The following is a 17,074-nucleotide window of genomic DNA, read 5'->3' as shown; positions in this document are numbered from 1 at the left end:
ATAAAAGGAGCTTTAATCTACATATAACCCATTTTTCATGACTCAAGTCATGTACATGTCTTTCTATTGTCTCTGACTGTGACGCTCCTCACTTTTGGAAGGGGTATAAATAAGCTGCTATTATCTCCTGAGATGGTAAGGGAGGACTATCAATATCATCCAGTGCTCAAAGTTCGCTCCACCCAAACTTAGCCTGATCACTAATACTTGGGATGTTATATTTTATCAGATACAAAAGAACACCAACTTGAGTTTCAACCATGGCTACAACAATGTCAACGAAGACTACAAGAACAACGACAGTCGTGACTGAGCGGAGCACTGGACCGGGGATCACCAAAGTGAAGAAAGTGACCCAGGTGACAAAAGTCACATCTGGGGAAGGTAACTGACAAAACTTTTCCGAATCATACAGACAACACATGTAAACTGCAGAGCTCCCCCACACTGCCCCTTGACCATGTCCCTCAATCCTGAACCTCACAAAGCTCCCCTACATTAACAGTGACAGTATTTTTCAGTGCTGAACCTCACAGAGTTCACGTACATTAATCTCACAGAGGTCTCCTACATTAGCTGTGATGGCATGTCTTAATCCTGAACCTCAAAGAGCTTCCTTACATTAACTATAACAGTGTATCTTAACCGTGAAGCTCACAGAGCTCCCCGACATTAACTTTGACAGTGGGGGGAATTTTAACCCACCACGACATGCAGGACAAAAATCTGAAACCCGCCTTGAACCGCACTTCTGGTTTTAACGGAGGCAGGTTGGGGGGCGCGGGTTTCTAACCTGCTCTTGAGAGGCGGGTCAGTTATTTAACTATGTTAATGAGGCTGTGTGCCTCAAACTTTAACGGACTTTAACATTTAACAGCTGCGGGCCAGGTTTCCCAGGGCTCGGCAAACCCAGCAGCTGAAGGGAGGCAAGAACGGCCGGATCCAGCAGGTAAGTGCCTTTCCAGCACTGCTTGTGGGCCAGGAGGAGCAGGAGTGCTCCCCCGGCTCCCCAAGCAAACCTGCCTCAATCGTCTGTCCTTCCCGCAATCCGCTGCCCCCCCTCCCCTTGGACCGGTGATCTCTTCAAACCCCCCCGTGATCTCTCCCCCGACCCACGATCTCCCTCCTGCCCCATGATCTCTTCCTCCCTCCCTCTCTCCTCTCCACTCCTTAGCTGCAGTCTACTAGTCAGTCCTTTCCGCCTGACAGCCAGCCAGCCTCTTAATCTGACCGGCTGCTGGCCGGGAAACAGAGAAAAAAATTTCAATGGAGGTCCTGCTGCTAAATTCGACAGGACTTCCCCATTCCCTGCATTTCAGGGTTTCCCAGCCCTACCACACCCCCACCCCCGCTCCCTCACCGCCTTTCCGTAAATATCAGGCCAGTGCTTCTCAATCTTGAAACTCACAGAGCTCCCCTACATTAATCCTGGCCCCAACTGCAACAAAATCTCACATTTATATAGTGCCTTTAATGTGGCAAAAAATTCAAGTGCACTTTTAGTTGAGGGTCAGACCCAAACAGGAATAGAAGGAAATATTAGGGGAAACGGCTGAAGGCGCTTTTAACAAAGTCTTTTGAAAAGCTAAGAGATGTAGCGAGGTTGAGGGTTTTAGGAAGGGAGTTCCATAGTGTGAAGGGTAGATGACGCAAGGCTCTACCAGTGATGGTAGAGCAGAGGGAAGGGAGAACATGTGGGAGACCAGAGTTCAAATAGCGGACTGTTGGAGGGGGTTGTAGAGGTAAAACAAGTGCAAGACCATTGAGGGTTTTGTAGATGGAGACGAGGATTTTGAATTCAATACATTGAGGGATCGGGATGCAGTGGAGGATGCCAAGGATAGGGATGATAGGTGAATGAGAATTTTTATGGGATAGGATGCAAGCGTTAGAGTTCTGGATGAGTTGGAGTTTATGGAGGGTGGAGCTTAGGAAACCAGCATGGAAGCTTTGGAAAAGGCAAGTCTGGAAATGACAGTATGACTGAAGGTTGCAGTAGCCATGGGGATGAGGTAGGGACAGAAAGGTGCAATATTTTGGAGGTGGACATAGGACATGCTGAGTAGGTTTTTGGAAGCAATGAAGTTGTGACGGGTGGAGGGCAAGAGGAGAGGGAGTTGCTGCAGTCAGACCTGGGGAATCATTTTTTTCTCAGGATTGATGGTGATGGTAGAGGAGTTGGAGATAAACAGGGGTATGTAGATAGCAAGTGAAACAAAGAAATTGTGGAAATGGTCTTATCAGTAATGGAGATCTCAGAAGCGGCAAGCCCTTGCATGATGGTGAAGTTGATTGGATGGCTGAGGGTATGGGGGGAGAGATAATATGCAGTGTATGCTTTGTATTATGCAACCAGCATTTCTATTTCTCACACTCTATGCCATTATTTTATGTTACATTTTAGGGCAAGTTTGTGTTGTGATCTTGAGCTATTTAGAACACTTTTCATAGGAACATAGGAACAGGAGTAGGCCATTCAACCCCTCGAGCCTGTATCGCCATTCAATGAGATAATGGCTGATCTGTATCCTGACTCCATCCAGCCTTGGCTCCATATCTCTTAATACACTTAGCTAGCAAAAATTTATCGATCTCAGATTTAAAATTATCAAATGACCTAGCATCTACTGCTTTTTACGGGAGAGAGTTCTACACTTTTACCACCCTTTGTGTGAAGAAGTGTTTCCTAACTTCTCTCCTGAATGGTCTCGCTCTGATTTTAAGGTTATGTCCCCTTGTCTTAGACTCCCCCACCAGCAGAAAAAGTTTCTCTCTATCTACCCTATCAATTACTTTCAAAATTCTAAAAACCTCAATCAAATCACCCATAAGCTTCTATATAACCAGGGAATACAAACCTAGTTCATATAATCTCTCCTCATAATCTAACCCTTGGAGCCCTGATAAAATTCTGGTGAATCTGCGCTGCACTCCTTCCAAGGCCAATATATCTTTTCTAAGGTGCGGTGCCCAGAACTGTACACAGTACTCGAGATGTGGTCAAACCAGGGCTTTGTATAGCTGCAGCAAAACTTCCTCCCCTTTCTATTCTAGCCCTCAAGTTATAAAGCCTAACATTCAATTAGCCTTTTTGATTATTTTTTGCACCTGACTACTACATTTTAGTGATCTGTGTACATGGACCCTTAAATCTTTCTGCCTCCATTGTTCCTAGTTTTTCACCATTTATAAAATACTTGGATCCATCCTCTTTTGGTCCAAAATGGGTGATCTCACAGTTACTTGCGTTGAAATCCATCTGCCTCAGTTTTGCCCACTCACTTAATCTATCAATATCTCTTTGTAATTTTATGCTCCTGTCAATACTACTTATTATGCCACTAATCTTTGTGTCATCGGCAAACTTGTATATATGGCTCTCTGTTGTGTTATCTAAGTCATTAATACATATAGTGAATCATTGAGGCCCCAGCACAGGTCTTTATGGGACACTACGAGTCACTTCCTTCTAACTCAAGTACATACCCATATTTCTACTCTCTGTCTTCTACCGCCTAACCAATCTCCTAACTACGTCAATAATTTGCCTTCAATTCCATGAGCTTCAATTTTAGCTAACAGTCTCTTATGTGAAAGCTTATCGAATGTCTTCTGGAAGCCCATATAAACTACATCCATGGACATTCCCCATCTACTACTTTAGTTACTTCCTCAAAATACTCAATTAGGTTCTTCAGACATGATCTACCTTTTACAAATCCATGTTGCCTCTCTCTAATCAGCTCAAATTTCTCTAAGTGTTCAGTCACTCTGTCCTTAACTTCCCCACAACAGATGTTAGACTAACAGGTCTATAATTTCCTGACTTCTCTCTCCCACCTTTCTTAAATTGTGGAGTTAGATTTACAATTTTCCAATCTAAAGGGACAATTCCTGAATTGAGAGAGCTTTGGAAGATTATGGCTCAAGCATCTGCAATTTCCTCACCTACTTCCTTTAAAATCCTGGAGTGGAAATCATCAGGTCCTGAGGGTTTGTCAGTCTTTAGTGCCATTATTTTTTCTAATTCTGTTTTCTTGCTTACATTAACTTTAGTGAGTTCCAGTCCTTGATTCATTATTAGTTTCCCTGGAATGTCCAGTATGTTATCCTCTTCCTCGAATATGAAGACTGACACAAAGTAATTATTCAACAAGTCTGCCATTTCCTTATTTTCATTTGCAATATTGGCCACATCTGTTTTTAAAGGGCCCACATCATCTATGATTTTCCTTTTTCTTCTAATATAATTGTAAAAACTTTTTGTGTTAATCCCAAGTTCCTTTTCATATTCCCTTTTTATAGCTCTTACTAACTTTTTTGTCTTCTTTTGCTGTTTTTTTTTATCTCTCCCAATCCCCTGGATCTACACTATTCTTTGCACTTTCATATGCTCACTTTTGTATCTTCACAATTATTTTCGCTGGAACCTTTGATAAACATCAGAATGAGAAATTCATCAGCCTATTGGTCTGAGCTGAATATGGCTCTGTATTCCTCAGCCAAAGAATTGTACACCCATTGTGAATCTTGGTAACGGGACAACCCTCTAGCAGCAGGTTCATTAACAATCTGCACCTTTACTTTGCTGTTAAACAAGAAATGCACTGTGCTGTATTTCAGAAGGAGAGCAGGTTCGGAGGAAGCCCTCAGTCATACAGCAGACACTAAACGTTGTCACACGTTCGTCTGAGATCCCGCCAGGAGAGAGCATCCCTGAGTTTGATGAAAAGCCAAATTCCGCTACAGTACAAGAAGGTAAGCTAGCCTAGCAGCAGTACTCTCTGATTCACCTGATCTTGTCTCCTACTTTTTCTGACCCTGCACATTGGTCCTTTTCGTATCACCTGGATTTTTAAATTTTAAAAAAGCAGGATGGGAAGGAAGCACAAAAGACAGATCCAGTGGGACTGTTTACACTCCCAAAGTAAAACTAGTACGGTTTTCACTGAATACCTAAAGTAACTTTCAGGGCTCATAATCCGGATATTTGTGGAATGAACCCAGTCAGCTTAAACATTAATCAGGTGTTTAGGGTGCTCTTTATTCCAAGGATTTATTAACAGGGAGACCTCTTATATTCAAACATGTATTTATCTGGGTCTTTTTCAAAAATTCCCCAGATTAACTGGTTTTTGGAGAACTCTTCCACACATACATTACTACATGGTTTTAAAAAAATAACAACAACTCCAATAGCATTGGGTGAAAGCACTGTTTGATGTGATACTGAGTGATGTAGACCGATGTTCCATCCTTAGTCCTTATTGACTTAGCTGATCTCAGCTGGGGCAGTACTTGGGTCACAGTCACCCGAAACAGGAAAACAAAACTAGCTGAGGTTCCCACTTCTGATGACTATCCAGTGACCCCTGCTAGAAAGTGCAATGGTGTAGATGTCGAGTACAGACAAGATAAGCCTCAACTGGGCTGCCCTCCATGTTGGACCGACTTGCTGATGCTCACTGTCTCGCATCACGTGAAGAATAAAGCAGCTGGGGTGGGGGGGGTGGTGGGAGCAGCTGGCATCCGTTGAACCATACACCAGCCCCAGCAACGGTCATGAGCAGAAATAAAGGAAGAAAACTTCAAGAAAAATTCAGTCCTTCATATCTCAATCTGTAGGCTTGTTCATTTTATGCTGCATTCCCTTTAGTCCTAGGATTGTCTACCCAATGCAGATTACTATCTTTATTCAGGAGAAGAATATTTTAGAAATACTGCTTTGGACGAGGGGCAATAGTTCTTCTTAATCTCTAGGACTTGAAAAATGGTTTAACGTCAGCCAGTAAATCTACAGCAGCACATTAGCCAGTGCGTTAAAAATAACACTCAGTGGGATTTTGATGTTTGTTTGAGTGATGTATCAGTCACTCCCATTTACACTGCTAGTACTGAAGGTCTGTTCTACTACAGGCAAAGAAGCTATTTTTAAAGTCAAGGTGACTGGGAGCCCCAAACCCACTGTCACATGGAAGAGAGGAAGTGGAAAGCCCATCAAAGAAGGAGCAAAGGTTTTCTTTGACAGCATCACTAAGGATAATGTTCTGAAGGTATCTGATACCAGCACATTTCATTGCATAGCCACTATAGGCTGTATTAGACAGCAAAGTAAGGCAGTTCGGAAACAATTAAAAAAACACAGTAAAGGATATGCGCAGCAGGTTGGTCAGCATCTGAAAGGAAAAGACAGGTTAACGGTTTGGGTGTATGTGGCAGTGCAATCATGGTATCATAGTATGTTACAGCACAGAAGGAGGCCATTCGGCCCATTGTCCCCGTGCTGGCTCTTTGGTAGAGCTATCAATTAGTCCCACTCCCCTTCTCTTTCCCCATAGCCCTGTAATGTTTATCCCTTCAAGTATTTATCCGATTCCCTTTTGAAAGTTATTATTAAATCTGCTTCCACCACCCTTTCAGGCAGTGCATTCTAGATCATTACAATTCTCTGCATAAAAAAATGTTTCATTTTGCCTCTGGTTCTTTTGCCAATCACCTTAATTAGTGTCCTCTAGTTACTGACCCTTCTGCCACATACAGTACATAAATTTCTCCTTATTTACTCTATCAAAACCATTCACGATTTTGAACACTGCTATCAAATCTCCTCTTAACCTTTTCTGCTCTAAGGAGAACAACCCCAGCTTCTCCAATCTGTCCATATAACTGAAGTCCCCATCCCTGGTACCATTCTAGTAAATCTCTTCTGCACCCTCTCTAATGCCTTGACATCCTTCCTAACTGTGGTGCCCAAAATTGAACACAATACTCCAGCTGAGGCCTAACTAGTGTTTTATAAAGATTCAGCAGAACGTTATTGCTTTTGTACTGTATGCCTCTATTTATAAAGCCCAGGATCCCATATGCTTTTTTAACTGCCTTCTCAACTTGTACTGCCAACTTCAATGATTTGTGTACATATACCCCCAGGTCTCTCTGTTCCCGTACCCCCTTTAAAATTGTAAAATTTAGTTTATATTGCCTTTCCTCATTTGTCCTACCAAAATGTATCACTTCACAGTTCTCTGCATTAAATTTCATCTGCCATTTGGCTGCCATTTCACCAGTCTGTCTATGTCCTCCAGAGGTCTGATGCTATCCTCCACATTGTCGACTGCATTTCCGAGTTTCATGTCATCTGCAACTTTGAAATTATACCCTCTATACCCAAGTCCAGGTCATTAATATATATCAAAAAGAGCAGTGGTCCTAATACTAACCCCTGGGGAACACCACTGTATAGTTCCTTCCAGTCTGAAAAACAACCGTTCATCACTACTCTCTGCTTTCTGTCCCTTAGCCAATTTGATCCATGCTGCCACTGTCCTCTTAATCTCATGGTCTTTAATTTTGCTTACAAGTCTATTATGTGGTATTTTATCAAATGCCTTTTGAAAGCCCATATATACAATATCAACCGCATTACCCTCATCAACTCTCTCTGTTACTTCATCAAAGAACTCAATCAAGTTAGTGAAACATGATTTTTCTTTAACAAATCCATGCTGACTTTCATTTTTTACTAAACAAAGTGTTCAGTTGCTCTTACATTATCAATAGTTGGAAATAGAAGCAGGAAATACGAAAAAAATGCAGAGATATTCTGTATAAAAAGACTTTGTTAGCATTCGACAAAAATAGTGCAGTGGTTATTTAATAAAAAGACAATTATTTTTATAGTTACATTATGTGCCAAGTGCCCATTAATTTTGTCCTGGAGTATTGTCTCTAAAAGTTTTCTCACCACCAACATTAGGCTGACTGGTCTGTAATTGTCGGATTTATCCCTCTCTCCTTTTTGAACAGGGGTGTAACATTTGCAGTCCTCTAGTCCTCTGGCACTGCCCCTATATCTAAGGAGGAATGGATGATTCTGGCCAGAACCTCCGCAATTTCTACCCTTACTTCCCTCAGTAACCTTGGATGCATCCCATCTGGTCCAGGTGACTTTTCTACTTTGAGTACTGCCAACCTTTTAAGTACCTCCTCTTTATCTATTTTTATCCTATAATTATCACTACTACCTCCTCCTGTACTGCTACATTGGCAGCATCCTTTTCTCTAGTGAAGACCAATGCGAAGTATTCATTTAATCCCTGAGCAATACCCTCTGCCTCTACAAGAAGATCTCCTTTTTTGTCCCTAATTGGCCCCACCCTTCCTTTGACTACCCTTTTACTATTTATATGTTTATAAAATACTTTTGGGTTCCTTTTTATATTAGCTGCTAATCTATTCTCATACTCTCTCTTTGCCCCTCATTCCCTTTTTTAGATTTCCTTTGTACTTTCTGTATTTAGCTTGGTTCTCTACTGTGTTGTGAACATGACATTTGTCACACTTCTTTTTCTGTTTCATTTTAATCTCTATATCTTTAACCATCCAAGGCCTCCCATTGCTCAATTATTGTTTTGCCTACTAATTTTTGATTCCAATCCAATGGGGCAAGGTCCCTTTTTAACTCACTGGAATTAGCCTTCCTCCAGTTATGTATTTTTACGCTTGATTTTTCCTTGTCCTTTTCCATAACTATTCCTAACCTAATGATATTATGATCAATGTGCCCGAAATGCTCCCCCACTGAAACATGCTCCACCTGCCCCACTTCATTTCCCAGATCTAGAACCAGCACTGCTTCCTTCCTTGTTGGGCTGGAAACATACTGATCAAGAAAGTTTTCTTGTATACATTTCAGGAATTCCTCCCCCTCTTTGCACTTAATATTGTAACTATCCCAGTCTATATTGGGATAATTGAAGTCCCCCATTATCACTACTCTATAGTTCTTGCATCTTTCTGTAATTTGCCTGCAAATTTGCTCCCCTATCTCCTTCCCATTATTTGATGGCCTATAGTATACACCCAGTAGTGTAATAGCTCCTCTATTGTTCCATTATTCTAACCTAATAGATTCTGCCTTTGACCCCTCAACTTCATCGTCCCTTTCCAGTGCTGTAATAGTTTCTTTGATCAATACTGCCACCCCCTCCTTTCTTTCCTTCTCTATATTTCCTGAATACTTTGTAACCAGGAATATTAAGTACCCTTCTTTGAGCCAGGTCTCTGTTATTGCCACTATATCGTAGTCCAATGTGGTGCCTGTGGCTCACCAACCTTATTTACCACACTATGTGCATTTACACACATGCACTCCAAACTCATCTTAGACTGCCTCACATTTGCCCCTTGTTTGATCCCTCCTATTTCTGAACTCTTATTTACTCTAGTGCTTTCATTTCTCCCAGTCCTCTGTGCACCTTGTTTCTCCTTTGTAATGTTTCATTCTGGTGTCCAGCCACCTGCCAAATTACATTAAACCCTCCCCCACAGCACTAGTTAACCTCTCCGCGAGGACAATGGTCCCATCTCTGTTAAGGTGCAACTTGTCCAGCTTGTACAGGTCCCTCCTGCCCCAGAACTGGTTTCACTGGAATCTGTAGCCCTCCCTCCTGCACCATTTCTCTAGCCACTGTCTTGTCCTACTATTCTTATACTCACCAGCGTGTGGCACAGAGTGTTCCAGAGATTACTACCTTTGAGGTCCTGCTTTCTAACTTCCTCCCTAGCTCCTGAAACTCTGACTGCAGGACCTCATCCCTTTTCCTTCCTATGTTATTGGTTCCCACATGAACTATGACTTTTGGCTGTTCCCCTTCCCCCTTCAAAATGTTCTGCACCCTCTCAATTATGTCCTTTACCCTTGCACCAGGGAGGCAACACACCATTCGGGACTCATGTCGGCAGAAACACCTGTCTATCCTCCTGATTATTGAATCCTCTATCACAACTGCATTTCTACACTTTCTTGTGCTCACCGCTGTGCAGTTGACTTTCCTGTGGTGACATGGATTTGCTCCTGACTTCACTCCCTCGAGGTGTCATCTCCCTCATTGGTTTCAACACTGAATACCGGTTTGTGAGTGCCCCACTCCCAGGGGATTCCTGCACTGCCGGCCTGTTCCCCCTAGTCTGCCTGGTTGTCACCCATACCCTCTCCTCCTGAACTCTCTGTAGCTGTGGGGTGACCACCCCCAAACGTGCTATTGATGAAACTCTCAGCTTCCCGTATGCACTGTAGTGATCCCAGCCGTCCCTCAAGTCCAGAAATTCTGAGCTCAAGCTTGAGCAGTTGGCGGCACTTCCTGCATGTGTGGCTCTCCAGGACACACAAAGCGTTCTGGAGTTCCCACTTGGCACAGGATGTGCATGCGACGGGTCAAGTCAGATATGTTGTGACCCCTGTTAATCTCCTGCGACAGCTAGCTATGAGAGGGACCAAATTTGACAACATGTACTAAGACTGCAATAGAAGCCACAGACGTCAGCATAAACGGCCCACTTCAGGACCTGTAGTTTTGGAGCGACAAGCTATGATGATGGGTCAGTCCTGAGACTGCCAGCCCTGTTACACACACAGTCTCAACTCACAACACACAAGCTCCTAACTCCATCAGTGCCAAGATAGCCCATCCTGATGCACGCACATTTCCAACTCAGTCAGTACTGAGATGGCTAGTCCTGTTGCACACAAACTTTTGATTTGATCAGTACTGAGATACACAGTCCCATTAAATGCATAGTCCCGATTCAGTCAGTAATGGTATAGCCCATCCTGTTCTATACATATTGCTGACTCAGTCAGTATTAAGATAGCTGGACCATTCATACACACAAAGTTAAATTTTGCGAGGCTTTGTTCCCACGTTAGAACCTCTTTCACTGGGAATGCAGTTGGGAGAATTAGGTGTAGAGACCAGCATGCCCAATTCATGGTGTTTTACACTCTACTGACTCAGTCAGCACTGAGATCATCAACCCTGTTACAGACATAGTCCTGACTCAGTCAGCATTGAGATACCCATTCTAGTTATGCACACAGCCCTGACACACAGTACTAAGAGAGCTTGTACTGTTACACACAAGCTCCTAACTCCATCAGTGCCAAGATAGCAGGTCCTGTTACACACATATCGCCGACTCGGTCAGTGCCGCAAAAGGGTGTCCTGTTACACACACAATCACGATTTGGTCAGTCCTTAGATATCCCAAACTGTAAGATACACTGTTGATTTAGTTGAGATAACAAATCCAGTTACACACATCCTACTGAATTGAGATAGCCAGCCCTGTTACACGCACAGCCTTGATTCAGACAGCAATGAGATAGCTCATCCAAGACCAGATTTTAGGCAACTTTGCACTCTGCCATTTCAGTTCTATTAGATAATAATAATTACATTATTTAAGCAATGCGTGATTTGCGGATGTTCTGATTTTTGCAGCTGGATAACATCACTCCAGATGATGAGGATGCCTACAAATGCATTGCTTCCAACACTCATGGTGACTGCATATACACCATTTCATTGACGGTGACTGAGAGTAAGTTCTGAGCCTGGGCTGTGCAGATTTTGTATGATAATGTTTATTCACTGCGTGTTGGTGAAGTGGTGCTTCAGATCTGTGCCTGGGTGATACTGCTGGCAGTTACTAGGAACAGTGTTTGCCCCCAGCTCTTTTGTAATTTTCTTTTCTTGTATGTGGTGTGATGAAACTGTTTTTAAGGTTCTATTCTTTCCATTCCCCAACTGGGCTTAGCTGCTCATGTAGTATTTACATTGACTGAGCATTTGCAGCCCATTTCCAGCACTCCATTAGTGCTGTGGAGCCAGCTGTATGGGGCTAGATGAGTTTGGCATGGTGATGACTGTACCTCTCATATTACAATGGGAAGAGGCTTCCTGCAGTCATGTTGTTGCAATCTGAGCAGTGTGCGAGAGCGCACAGTCCAACCTTGATTGGCGCCCCACCGTTGGATTCAATATCCATTCTCCACCAACAGCACACGGTGACTGTCTGCAACATGCACTACAGCAACTCAATAAGCTTGTTTTGGCAGCACCTCTCAGCCCAGCAATCTCTATCACCAAGAAGAATGAGTAGCAATATCATGGGATCACCATCATCTCCAAGTTCCCCTCCAAGTCATGCACCATCCTGACTTGGAAATATGTCACCATTCCTTCATTGTCGCTGGGTCAAAATATTGGGATTTTCTAACTAACACCAGCATGGGAGCACTATCAGCACAAGGACTGCAGCAGTACAAGGAGAAGGCCCACCACCGCCTTCCAAGGGAAGGTATGACTGGCAATAAATGCGGCCATGCCAACATTTCCCACATCCTAAGAACAAATAACTTGAGTATTTTCCACTTTCTATCAGGCTTAAGAACATAAGAAATAGGAGGAGGAGTGGGCCATCCAGCCCCTCGAGCCTGCTCCGCCATTCAACAAGATCATGGCTGATCGTCTACCTCAACTCCATTTTCCTGCACTATCCCCATATCCCTTGATGCCTTTAATATCTAGAAATCTATCGATCTCTGACTAGATTTCTGCCTGACATTAGTGTTTGAGATCTCTTGAGAAGGGTGCTAAGTGGGCCGAAAAAAAACAGGTGGCAAAACCACAAACCAGTCACCCAGTTTCCCTATTTGTGGTGGTTCTGCTGAGGTTAGAGTTTATCTAGCTCTACCCTGCTATCTTATTGGCCGTTCCTGGGTGCTCTTGCACAGGCTCAGCTATGTCTCACCCTCAAGAGATATGACTCCACCAATTCCCAGAGTACTAAGCCTGACTCCTCCTCTAAAGCAACCTACAAATCGGCAGATAGTTCTATAATAGGGGTCTATCTGCTGCTTGATGAAACTTGCAGTAAAGTTGATATGTTGAATGACTCAAGTACCTTTACAAGGGATTCATGCTAAAATATATTCTATGAATTTATCACTCAACTCTTGAAAAACCTGATTTTACCATATTTATAATGCTAATATTGAAACTGGACATTGTTGTCCTGGGAGATGGCAGTCAGCTAATCATTCGGCATTAATTGTTCCGCATGATTTAATCCAAAATTACTTGGCCACTCATGTAGATTTTGTACTCTTGTTCCAGGTCAAGATAAACAATTGAACTTTCGAACAATGTTGAAGAAAAGGTAAAGTCTCTAGCACATTACTCAGAGAGATCTGTAGAGGCCACCTAGCAGGTAACGGTGTGATAGATAGAGGATATTCAATGGGCAACTGAGGAATGTATAAAGGATACCCGATGGGTAACTGAGGGATGTATAGAGGATACTCAATAGGTAGCCATGGGATATATAGAGGATATTGGGTAACTGGAATACAGAGAGGATATACAATGGGCAAATATGGTAACTATAGACAATATTCAATTGGTAAGTGTGGGCTACATAGAGGAGACTCAGTAACTGGTGTGTGTATATAGGGGATATACAGTGGCAACTGTGGTCCATATAAAGGATACTTGATTTCTGATATAGATAGAGAATACTTGAGAGGTAATCTGGATTATATTGAGGATACTCAACTAGTAACAGTGGTATATATAAGTGATACTAGATGAGTAACTGTGGGATCTATGATGAAGATGCATGCTGAGTAACTGTATGATGTCTCAGGCACTGGGTGAGTAATTATGGTGTATACTGTATAGAGGATGCTTGTGTGTGTATATATATGTATGTGTATATACATATATATACACACACTCTCTCTCTCTCTCTCTATATATATATATATATAGAGAGAGAGAGAGAGAGAGAGGATGTTTAATGGGCACCGGTGGGATATAAAAGAATACTGAATGAGTAAGCATCAAATATGTAGAGGATATGCAACTGTGGGCTTTATAAAGATATGCAACTGTGGACTTTATAAAGATACTCAAAGGACAACAGTGGGATACATAGAGGATACCTGGTAGATACAGGATATATAGAGGATACTAGATGTGTGACTGTGGGTTATGAAGAAAATATATGGTGGAGTTAATTCTCAGATATATGCAGTAAATCTTCTGGGATCCTGCAATGATATTTGGGCCTCACAGGAAGTGGGCAGGGATCACAAATTTTCCATCCATTGAAATGAATAGGCATATGTGCTGTGATTTTGCAGTCCCCTGCTGCGTGGCAGGCACTCAATGAGTAACTGAAATATAGATAGTAACTGTGAGATTTACTTGCAGGTCAGCCCCAGCTCCTAAGGAAGAAAAGAAAGTTCCAGATGAAAAGGAAATGTGGGAGATCTTATTGAAAGCTGATAAGAAGGACTATGAGAAAATTTGCTTCGAGTATGGCTTCACTGACTTTAGGGGAATGCTGAAACGCTTAAAGGAAATGAAGAAAAAAGTAGAGACTGAGGTAGGAAGTAAGGGTTTGCAAAGTTTTGAGTCCAGGGAATGAGTAGGAAACAGTGTGCTAAGTCTTGACTCCAACACTGTGAAAGTGTAGGGAGGAGGAACAACATGTTGATCAATGTAATTGGGGTTCAAGAAAAATAGGAGATGAAAGCCCAGAGGAGCACTGACGATAATAGTATCGCTAAAATAGATTAGTTGCAATAGAGAAATGTTGGAGGCTAGAGGTGAGAGATGAATTGCCCATCAGACAACAAGCTTTTTTTTGTATTGCATCCAAGAGTACAAGAGAAATACTGGAAGATATGGGAGCTGTACACAAATCATGGATGGATTTGGGGAGGGGAGAATGATAGATTAGACAGTGTCTTTCTTACTTATGGAACCTGGGTTTAAATCCAAAGCAAAGTGATGGGATGAATGTCTCCTCCGTCTGCTTACTGTAAATGTCTTATGAGAAACACATTTGGACAGTCTCAGACCAGTTTCTCATGCACATAGGCCTTGTTAACGATAATTTGACACATACAGAGAAGCCATGGGATTGCTGGTGTGGGAAATGAAAAATTTCAAACTATTGTAGTAGGGGAGCTTGTCTGAAGTTGGTGCTGAGGCATGTTGGGGCAGTCAGAGAGAACTCTACTTTCTAGTTAACCCGTGGCTGCACCTGACCTGGGAGTTGCTCAATGGGGCACTGTATAGAGAGCTTTACTTTGCATCTGATCCAAGCTGTACCTGAGCTGGGAAAATATTCAGTTCCTCAGCACTAACATCCCTCACAGAAAATAATCTGTTATCATTAGTAACTCGTGCTCTGTCTCTGTTCTTAAAGGCAGTGAAAGTTTTAAAGCCATTGGAGGACCAGGAAGGAAAAGTTGACTCAACAGTTACCTTCGAAACAGTTATGGAGCTGAAGGATCCTAACACTAAGATGCAATGGTTGAAGGTGAGGCAGGATTATTGAACTGAGTTCTAGCATTGTCCTCAACTAGAGAATACCGTCTGACATGTGACATTTTGGGATTTCTTGACCATTTTCCCCAGAAGGGAATTAGTAAAGAATTACATTTAAATGTTGGGCTATAAAGCAAAAGTGTATTCACATAAGTTTAAAGAAAAGCACTGAGACGAAAGGTGGTTAGAATGCTGATGAGCTAGGCATTGAAATTATTTCCCCAAACACTGAAAGCAATAAGCAATGTGTTAACTTGTCTCAGTAATCGATAAACATCTCACACCCATTGTGTTGGAAGGCCCATGGTCCCAGGAAGAGGGTTGTTTGGCATAAGACCTCTCCTCTGACTGTGAGCACAGGGAGATAAAAATAGAGACAGAAACATTCACTGACAGTCAGGTTTTCAAACAGAAAGTAGCTAGAGCAAGCTTTTGTCATATTCAGAAGGTAGAATGCGGTTAGAAGTTATTTTGTTTAAGTTAAGCATGATGACCCAGCTGATGCGGGGAAGCATAGCAAAGTCATTATTTTGCATTATTACACAAAGACAATTTATACTGATGGAATTAAGTGAGTCCAATCATAACTGTTGCTCTGTGTTTTCACTTGCTGTCTGTGAAATAAAGCAGCTTCACAATTCATATTTGGCCTCATCTTACCAAGTATTTTCTTGGTCAGCCTGCAAAAAGATTGGTGTGCTGCACCCAGAGGCACAAGTGAAAAATATGAATATCCAGTTCGGATCACAAGAAGGTTCTATTGCTACATCTGTGGGTTATGCTATTGTTTGTGTGGTAATGGGCGTAAGTTCACATCCCTGAATGTAAGATGCTCAGACCAGTTATGGGAGTTACCAACATAACTATACCCGAGAATATCTAAGGCGAGACCCGAAACTCGTAACAATTGTACTTAGTCTCATTTACGGCATCAGCCCAGAGGCTTTTGGTGCTGAGCTGCTGTTGGAGCATATTGGAAGTGGGCAGGTTTTCCCTTCAACACTACCTGCAGTGCATAGCAAGCAAATATAAGCATTCAGCACAAAGCCGCTGATAATACTGACATCATTGTATCTCACTATTTATCATCTCTATTTTCTTCTTTGAAGTCAAGACAATGGGTGACAATGACGATCCGGATTCTTTCCCCTCAGTCTGGTTCAGTAATAACTGAAGTCGAATACATTTTAAAGTCCAACACATCTTTAATAGCAGGGTTCTTAGTCTGCAGCATTGATTTGGACTCCTGATAGAGTCCCTCTATGCTGGCAGAGCAAGAACAAAAACATATAGAAATCCACACGTTTTTATACAGATGAATAGGGTTGGAACATACTTAACGAGGGTCAACACCAATCATAAGCCGGGCATAGGTTGCCATGCGAGGTTACATTATTTCCGGCCAATCCTAAATAATCATGTGCTGATCATGCTGCTGTTAGACATCAAAGGGGATAACTTCCTCACTTTCCAACTTGGAATGTTCTTCCCTGTTCCTTCTGTTCCTTATCTCCCAACCTGGAATGTCTTTCAACTTTGGCTAAGCTCGTTCCCTATATTGATCTGCCATAAACATGGAGACATTCAGACCAGTCCTTGACTCACATCAAAGACCTATCATTGATAAGACAATGCAGGCCTGCTGACTAAGCAAACATATGGCCCAGCAGGAGGGCCAGGCCACTTGTATCAATCTCAGTTACTAACTAATTAACCCTTTCTAACCATTTTGCATTCTGCTTCTTTGCCACGTAGGCATTTTAATATTTTACCGAAAACTGACCACGTAGGGATTCTCAACAATAGGGCTATGGACTATTGAGCTTTGTGTTTTGAGGGGTTCTGGTGATAATCTGTAGGAAAAAAATCAAATCTGCAATGCGGAAACGTTC

The 17,074-nt window shown here is 42.3% G+C and overlaps 1 protein-coding gene across 1 annotated transcript in view; it reads left to right on the top strand.

Annotated features, from left to right (window-relative positions):
• The first annotated feature begins 238 nt into the window (after positions 1–238).
• LOC137327677 (immunoglobulin superfamily member 22-like) overlaps positions 239–17,074 on the top strand; it is a 62,039-nt gene continuing 45,203 nt past the window's right edge. Inside the window, exons 1-7 of the mRNA XM_067993481.1 lie at positions 239–384; positions 4,624–4,758; positions 5,917–6,053; positions 11,283–11,382; positions 12,960–13,002; positions 14,058–14,232; positions 15,061–15,174. Coding sequence (XP_067849582.1) covers positions 261–384; positions 4,624–4,758; positions 5,917–6,053; positions 11,283–11,382; positions 12,960–13,002; positions 14,058–14,232; positions 15,061–15,174 — 828 coding nt within the window. The 5' untranslated portion in view covers positions 239–260. The remainder of the gene's footprint in view (positions 385–4,623; positions 4,759–5,916; positions 6,054–11,282; positions 11,383–12,959; positions 13,003–14,057; positions 14,233–15,060; positions 15,175–17,074) is intronic.

Source organism: Heptranchias perlo, chromosome 12, assembly GCF_035084215.1.
Source record: "Heptranchias perlo isolate sHepPer1 chromosome 12, sHepPer1.hap1, whole genome shotgun sequence".
Classification (NCBI taxonomy): Eukaryota; Metazoa; Chordata; class Chondrichthyes; order Hexanchiformes; family Hexanchidae; genus Heptranchias; species Heptranchias perlo.
The sequence above is the reverse complement of the archived record's forward strand: the minus strand, read 5'-3'. Positions and strand labels throughout refer to the sequence as shown.